The 8628-nt window shown below is 37.4% G+C and overlaps 1 gene segment (V, D, J or C); it reads right to left on the reverse strand.

Annotated features, from left to right (window-relative positions):
- Positions 1–968: 968 nt before the first annotated feature.
- Positions 969–1579, reverse strand: LOC103691802 (immunoglobulin kappa variable 3-15-like). The segment is given in 2 exon segments: positions 969–1342; positions 1504–1579. Coding segments are annotated over 2 exon segments (423 nt in total).
- Positions 1580–8628: the final 7049 nt, after the last annotated feature.

The raw sequence follows: 8628 nt of genomic DNA on the forward strand, positions 1-8628 counted from the left end.
CTATGTAGACCTGAAATTTTAAATTTTTCTGTTTTGACTACGATGACCTAAAACTCAGAAAAATCAACCTGCCTTTGCCTCCCTCCCATGTTCTGGGATTAAAGTGGTGCCACCACTTCTGGCTTTGTTAGGTTTTATTTAATTATGTTTAAGAATATTTTAAGGAGTTCAATGTATAAGTATTACAAATAATCTATATAAGACATATAGGAATATGCAACATTTTGTAATGGTTCATCATTTTGATGTAGATTAATCGAAATTGAAATGAGCATATTTCAATAATAATCTCTATTTGTATTTTTAATTCCACTGCTTTGTGAATTACTTTAAGTTTCTATGAATAAAGTCAATATACTTGTAAATAATAATGCTTAAGTTCTTACTTTTCATTCCTGGTTAGCTGTTAGTGATGGAGATTATTAACTTACTGTACTAACCATTTGTCTGGGTTGGAATAACGACAGCCCCCTTAGGCTTATGCATTTATACATTTGCTCCACAGTTAATAGACCTGTTTGGGTATGGCTTTGTTGGAAATGTGCCACTGGGGATAGGACTTTTTGTTTCAGAGCCTGTGCCAGGCCAGGACTCTCTGACTGTGGCCATCAATCAGGATGTAAGGTACAGCTAGAGCACCATGACTGTCTGCTTCTCACCATGATGACTGAGGGCTAACCATCTAAAATTGTAACCTGGATCCAAATTAACTGCTTCATTTTATGAAAGTTGCCATGATTATAGTGTCTCTCCTCAACAACAGAACAGTAACTAAGATACCATGACACATATGTCATCAGAGAAGTCATTTACATGCATCCCATCTAATGCCATAGGCACCAGTTCTGAGAACTGGCTAAGTAAAATATGAAATACAAACACAAATATTCCCTTGGAGTTACCTTTAGCATCCCAGTATTTACAATGAAGGTGAAGATGCTAAAACTGAGCCCTCAGCACTGCAGCTGCTACAAAGGAAGTAACTGGTACAACCAAACACACTGAGGACTCCTGGAGGTTTTCGTCACATGTTGAATCTCTGTGTATGACCAATTCTTGTAAGGCTGGCAGTAGTAAATTGCAACATCTTCAGATTCTAGGCTGCTGACGGTGAGAGTGAAGTCTGTTCCAGACCCACTGCCACTGAACCGAGCTGGGACACCACTGGCCCTGGTGGAGGCAGTATGGATAAGGAGCCGAGGAACCTGCCCTGTTTTCTGCTGATACCAGGCTAAGTAGCTGCCAACACTATCACTGGCCCTGCATGTCATGGTTGCTGTTTCACCCAGAGAAAAACTCAGGGAGGCTGGAGACTGTGTTGTTTCTCCAGTGACATCTGAGACTGAAAAGAATAAAGAAAAGTCATCAGTGCAATCTAGACCACACTTGTCAACTTCCTAGCAAAACTTGGATCTTTTTACTTTAATTGACTTTATGGTAATATAATTCAGTAGTGTTCGGAAATTTTCTATATATGTTCAGAATTAGGTAGGTTCCCCTCACCTGTGATCGACAGCAAAAGGAGACAGAGAAACCAAGCCAGAGTTTCCATGGCTCACAATTTTGTCTCTGAGCAGATCATACTGCGGAGTCTTAAGTCACTGTTATAAACTCTAGATAACAGGAGGTCCTCGCAGACATGCAAAGCAGTTGGGGAAAGATGATCTAGGCCTACAGCTGGAACTCCAGCTGCAGAGATTTCTCTTCCTTTTCTCTTCACTTAAGTAACTTATTCCCACAAGGGCACATTACATAAACACGTTGGCTCTGTCTGATGGTAGAATTGAACACTTGACTTCACATAATTTATCCTTATTTCTTTCTTCTACACTTTATCCTTAGGCTCAGGCACATGGGAGTTTTCATAAGCTTCTTAAAATAACAAATATCTGTGGTCCCATAGCTTACCGACAAACATAGATATCCCAGTATGGTCCACAGAATGGAAAAGAGTTGACCACACATTTATTAGTGTTTCAAATTCTTTGTTTGCTCTAGTGTCTAAGAAGGCAACTGTCTTCTCATAATAATTAGTAAATAAAGTACTCAAGATTGAGGAGCAATGTATATTTAAGAAATACTCTGGCTGTGCAGATGAAAAGAACACTGGCTATGATTCCTCCTAGGAGGAATGAGCAGTAAGAGAAATGTCCAGTAAGTTGGGGTCTTTCTAGTAAGTTATCTTCCACTTTATGAAGCTTTTTTAGATGCACATTTAAAAACTGTCCCAAGATCTGATCTTCTTCAAAACATGAACAAGATCTATAAACACACACACATACTCCATTAATATATGTGGAATGTACAATGTACACAAATAAGCTAAACTTGATTTTCTGTTTTTTGTTTGAGCAGGGGAAAGGCACCAAACATTATGAGTCCATTTGGACTGTATAAGCAAACTGTAATATAAATGTCTTCCCATGCCATATGAAAGTATGATATGTAGTAATAAATGCTGAGGACTCCATAGCCAACAAACTTCATTGTCTACACATAGCCGATGTTTATGTTTCAGCCAGTCTCAAAGCTGTCCTCATGTAGAAGAACAGGCATATACATTACCTGCTTTTTTATTCTTCTGAATTTTTTCTTCATGTCTACAACCAAAATTTTCAGGAGGTTTCCCCCAGTCAAATCTGATCTTTATTAATTTTAAAAGAATCCAAAGATTATTTTCTTCTGTTGAAATAAGGTCAAAACTTATCCTCCAATGTAATATATTTTCTCACTTTCACTCTGGTGTTATCACATATATGGACTGATTTAATTCAGCAGTCCTTCTAAAACCCAATGCTTTTCACCAGCTCTACTACATGGCCCATTGGAATTTTTAAAACTTAAGGTCAATAATGGGTTATATCATTTGTGTCTAGCAGATCCCAAATCTCCTTTCTGTTCTACAAGCATCTTAATTAGACCTTTTTACAGTTTTTGAGCTGTAGGATTGTAAGGAGTAACTGTAAAAACTTTATGCCATAATATCTTAAAATGTGTATATAATTTTTAAACTCTAAACACAAAACTTATTGCATGATACTGCAGTAAGATGTCATTCAGCATATTCTTTTCATATCGCTCCCATCTAGCAACTGAACCTTACTTAGATGTGTAAGCTGTTGAAGCCTCCTTATCCAGTACTTCTATTGATTGCTATTCTGTAATTTTGTCACAAGGTGGCACCAGAGGCGCCAAGTTGTAGTGCTCTGAAGCTCTTTATTCTGATTTTTCTTTAAGAAGATATATAAAATTACAATCATTACTGATAATATAATTGTTTGTATGTTAATAATTCAAATAAAATTATTTAGGATCTAAAGACCCTCTGTCATTGTGTTTTTCATTCTTAAAACATAAAAGTTTTCTTTTTAATCTCTTACTATCTTCTTCCTTCAGAGACACATTTTTATGCACATTTTAAAAACATCCTTATTATATTTTCTTCTCTCTCCTTTCCTTAGGTGATTTCAATTTATTATAATTAAACTTCATGTTTCTTTCTAAGACTGTCTATATTCAGTTTCTATCTGTTTTCAGTGTTTATACACGGAGACACGCAGGTAGGTAGATAGATCACATTTCTATTTATTTTTCATTCTCTCCTCCTTCCTTTGAGACTCTCTCTCTCCTTTAGAATTTTATTTCTATACATAAATTTAGTTTTCCTATGCTGTTTCTTTACCTTCCCTACACCTTTTAAAACATTTCTATTGATTTCTTTTCCTCAGCTTTAGAGAATTTATTTTCCATATGCATTTATTGATTTCTCTTTTATTGCTTTCTAAACTTAATGTATCTTTTCTGAATTTAATTTTCTCTAAATGCATTCCTCTGGGAAATATTCTTTTGAGTATTTTTAATTCTTTTTAATATTACTTACCTCTCTCTTTAAGGACTTTACTATCTTCAAACTGTCTTTATTTGTATTATTTTTTAAACTCCTGCTTTTGTTCTTTCTCAAGCATTTAGGCACAACTCCAAACATACTTATCTAATCAGAAGTTCATCTCTGATCATGTCTTGCCCTTCTTCTGCAGGTTGTCTCCTATGCTCCTTTTGCATTGTTAAGTTTGTACCTTATACTGTGTACAGAATTTGCACTTGAATAATACAGGCATAAACTTGTAATGCAGACCACACTAAGTCACCTACTATGCTAATACTCTGTAGCCACCTGTTCCAAGCCCACTTGGTCCAGGTCAGACCAAGACTCTCCTTGAGTAGTGCGGTCTCATTTCAGCTGCTCTGCTGTTCCAGCTCTGGGCAGCATAAAAGTAGTTTAAATGTAGCAGGTTAAATGAGTGAGATTGAGACTATAAGATTTATTTAATTAGTTTACAACACAATACCTGGCCAATGACTGATCTATTGTAATCCTCTAAAGTAATTTAGCTATCTCACAGCCAAAATCTCTGAGCTATGTTCATTTCAGTATTGGTTTAGCTTACTAGGCTTTAAGTGTGTTTATCCATAATGTCTCTAAGACTGCTTCTTTGTGGGGAATCCCCCCCACCTCTCTCTCTCTCTCTCTCTCTCTCTCTCTCTCTCTCTCTCTCTCTCTCTCTCTTCCCCCCTCTCCCTCTCTTCTTCCCCTGGATGAGGGAAGACCACCCTCTTCTCTTCTGTCCAGCCTAAAATAATCAGCTTTTATTGACATGTCAGATAATAAATGGGAAGCAATGATTAAACAAACTGGGAACAGGAGATATTTGGAATAAGCATTACAAGATTTGAGGCCAAAGAAATCAGCATTTGAACAATACAAGTGTAATCTTTATAGAGTGCACAAAACACTAGGCCTCCAGAGAAGCCTCTGGCTTTTCCTGCCATTCCCTATCCCCATGGAAACATTCAGCACCAGCAGCTGGCCAATGGCCTTGCTGTACATCAGGGGCTCTTAAAGGAGCCAAGTACTCAGTTTTTCACAGTCTCCCACTCTTTCTCTAGGAAACCACTTTCCACTTGGGACTACCCTCAGCCTAAAGCTTGGATTTCTAGCTGCTACATTGGGTGTCAAATCCATGTCCCAAAATAAATAAATAAATACATAAAGTTCTCAAAAAAAACAACAAAAAACAAAAATAAAAACAAACAAACAAACAAAAACCTGGCTGGACTGTGGGCACATGAAAATCAGCAGAACCTGGAGACGAATGAGCATAGATACATGACTAAATCATTTCAGTAACTAAATACAGATTAAAGTCTACAAGCCTAAGTACCCAGCATAGATTTCACTATAAAGAACAAAGTTTCACTCTGGATAACAAGGCAAAGACATTCTACTTTCCTGTGAGTATACAGATCTATGCTCTGTTAGAGTTTTGTTGCTTCCACATCTAGAATACCAGCTCCACTCAACCTTCTGTATGTGTTTCTACACATCTCACTTTCTTAATTCCAGAGTTTCATGAGTCATGGCTTCTTCCACTTCAGCATTTTAAGGTCAGCACATCCTGGAAGCAAAAGTCCTCCCTTGATAAAGTGCTTCAGCTTGCTTGTATGTACAGTGTACTGTAAACATGCCTATTATTCAATCAGAATACCCCATCCAATTCTTAAGAGAACTGATTTCTCATTCTGAAAACAAGGCATGGATTTAAAAAAAGGTAAAGTAAAATCTGCCCAGCACTATGAGGTTAAAACATCCTCCATGTTAAATTACTATGGAAAAGAAATTTCAGTGTATTCAAGAGGAAGCATCAGTAAGAGTTACTGAAAGAAACAGAATATGGACTCTCCAAGTTAAGCCTCAGGTATCAAGCTAATGCAGAACACTTACTGACAGAGTCTCAGTGGGGAATTGACCTGATTTACTGGCCGATGTGCATGCTTCTTGGCTTATTCTGGATTACTAGTAGAATTAGGAGGGTCGACACCACTTTGGGAAATTCCATCTCTGAGAAGATTGGAAGAGGAGCAAGCCAGTACATAACATTTTTCTGTGGTTTCTGCTTTAGACACCTGCCTTGAATTCCTACCATGACTTCCTTTGATGATGGATCACAGTCTGTAAATTTTATTAAAACTTTTCTGCCTCGAAATTGCATCTGGTTCTGGTTATGAACTTATAACAACAACAAAAAGCAAACTAGGAGAACAGAAGTGAACTTTATGTCCTTTGTATTATTCTCTTGGGAGGTCTACTCAGATAGCCTTTCAGCCACTGAAGAAAATTGAATCTCCGTATGTGGCCTGGATTCCTGATATACTGATAATAAGCTAGCACAAAAATCAGGTATTGTTGACATTAAAATAAAAATGTCCCCCAAAAAACTGGAGAAAATAAACCCTTGTTTGTGAAACTAAAAGAAACCTAGTTATTTTTCTTTATTAGAATGTATTATTTATATAATATACTATCACAGAATGTTTTGAAAAGATCATGTTGTTTCAGGAATGGAAGACTAATTTATATTAATCTACAACAAATCAAAGAAAATTATTTAGTTACAACTTGAAAATATTTAGTTCTAAAGGTATTTTGCTCTGCTTATTTAATCTTAAGATATAGAAATTACTGACAACACAACCATCCAAGTTGATGTGACATTTTCACAAATTGAAGAGATTCATTATATCCATGGAATAGATACATACACCAGTTAATTGGGATACAACAGGCCAGTTAGTTAGGAATTCAAGAATGTTTAGTTATTAGATCATTATGAACTTCAGTTTCTTCAGCACTCCTCACAGGCAAGAATTATGAGAACTGGGCATTTGAGAACTTGTATGGAGACTTAAAATAAACAACTACAACTCAGAGAAGTAGTTATCTCAGTCACAAAAGACAGTGATCTCTTCCTTCGTTTATTTTTGTTTCAATGATCCTCTGTCTTCAGCAGAATTGATTTCTTCTGAGATGGTACTCTGGTTGGCCCTGCAGGAGATGGTGGTCTGCTGCCTCAGTATCACTGCCAAGGAAGCAGGACAATGAATTAATACAGTCCTCAGTGATTTTTGGAATGATAAGTAAAGACATCTCTTACACATGATTTCAAATCACATGGCACCTGTTACCTCAGTGGTTTTTTGAAAGATAAATAATCACAATTGTTACAGTTGTGCTGAAACCATCCCAATGCATATGATTCTTGTTAACAATAGTCATGGACATCACTTTGAACCAATAAAATTAAATCAAAACTAAGAAGGAAAAAACAAAAACAACCCCCCAAAAAGAACGCAACAACTTAAAACTAATCATATATGCCATAGAAAACAGTAACAACTACAGTAGCTATTCCCAACAGGTTTCTGTATTCTCTTCCGAGATGCAGTGCAAAAGTTCCCAAAGCATGAGAGCAGGTTACAACTATGGGAGCTAGATTCTAAACTTCTTCTCAGGGTAATGTTAAGCTGCTTTAACTTTATTCTAAAAATTCTAGATCACTAAAAATGCTTATCATGCAAAACAGGTGATGGAAAGCTTTGGTTGGTGCTCACAGAAACACCTTCCCCTGTAGCACCTCCAGAAAGTTGGGGGTCAACACAAGCTTTCAGGGAATAACCCAATCACACCCCAAAACATTTTGTATCCTGTTCTCTTAGAGCCTCCAATCCTGTTCTTTTGAGGTGGCAGGTATGAGGATTCATTTGAAATACACTACTATAGAGCATGTTAATTACTGTAGGATATTCTTAATTCCTTTAACAGTGTTGTAATTTTAAACAATGATTCATTTCACATTACTGGCAAGAGGTGAAGGGAATTGACTACTATGAAACAGTGAATGGAGGTGACTTTGTTCAGTTTTTTTTTTCTTTTTCTTTTTTTTCCCTCCCCATCCTTCCCCCATTAGCGTCCTCCCCCCAACAATCACATTCACTGGGGTTTCAGTGTTGGCAGGACCAAGGACTACCCTTCCACTGGTGCTCTTACTAGGCTATTCATTGCGACCTATGAGGATGGAGCCCAGGGTCAGTCCATGTATAGTCTTTTGGGAGTGGCTTAGTCCCTGGAAGCTCTGGTTGGTTGGCATTGTTGTACACATGAGGTCTCAAGTCCTTTCAAGCTCTTTCAGTCCTTTCTAAGATTCCTTCAACATTTATAAAAAAAAGGTTCCTTCAATGGGGGTCCTGTTCTCAGGCAAGTGGTTTAATGATGCCATTCGCCTATGTATTTGCTGTATTCTGACTGTGTCTCTCAGGAGAGATCTACATCCGGCTCCTGTCGGCCTGGATTCTTTGCTTCATCCATCCCATCTAGTTTGGTTGGCTTTATATGTATGGGCCACATGTGGGGCAGTCACAGAATGGGTGTGCCTTATGCCTGTTCTAAACATTGCCTCCCTATTCCCTCCCAAGGGTATTCTTGTACCCCTTTTAAAGAAGAAGTGAAGCATTCGAATTTCGGTCATCCTTCTTGAGTTTCATGTGTTCTGTGCATCTAGGGTAATTCAATCATTTGGGCTAATATCCACTTATCGATGAGTGCATACCATGTGTCTTTTTCTGTGATTGGGTTACCTCACTCAGGATGATATTTTCTAGTTCCATCCATTTGCCTATGAATTTCATAAAGTCATTGTTTTGATAGCTGAGTAATATTCCATTGTGTAGATGTACCATATTTTCTGTATCCATTCCTCTGCTGCAGGGCATCTGGGTTCTTTCCAGCTGCTG

The sequence above is a fragment of the Rattus norvegicus genome, chromosome 4 (assembly GCF_036323735.1).
Source record: "Rattus norvegicus strain BN/NHsdMcwi chromosome 4, GRCr8, whole genome shotgun sequence".
Classification (NCBI taxonomy): Eukaryota; Metazoa; Chordata; class Mammalia; order Rodentia; family Muridae; genus Rattus; species Rattus norvegicus.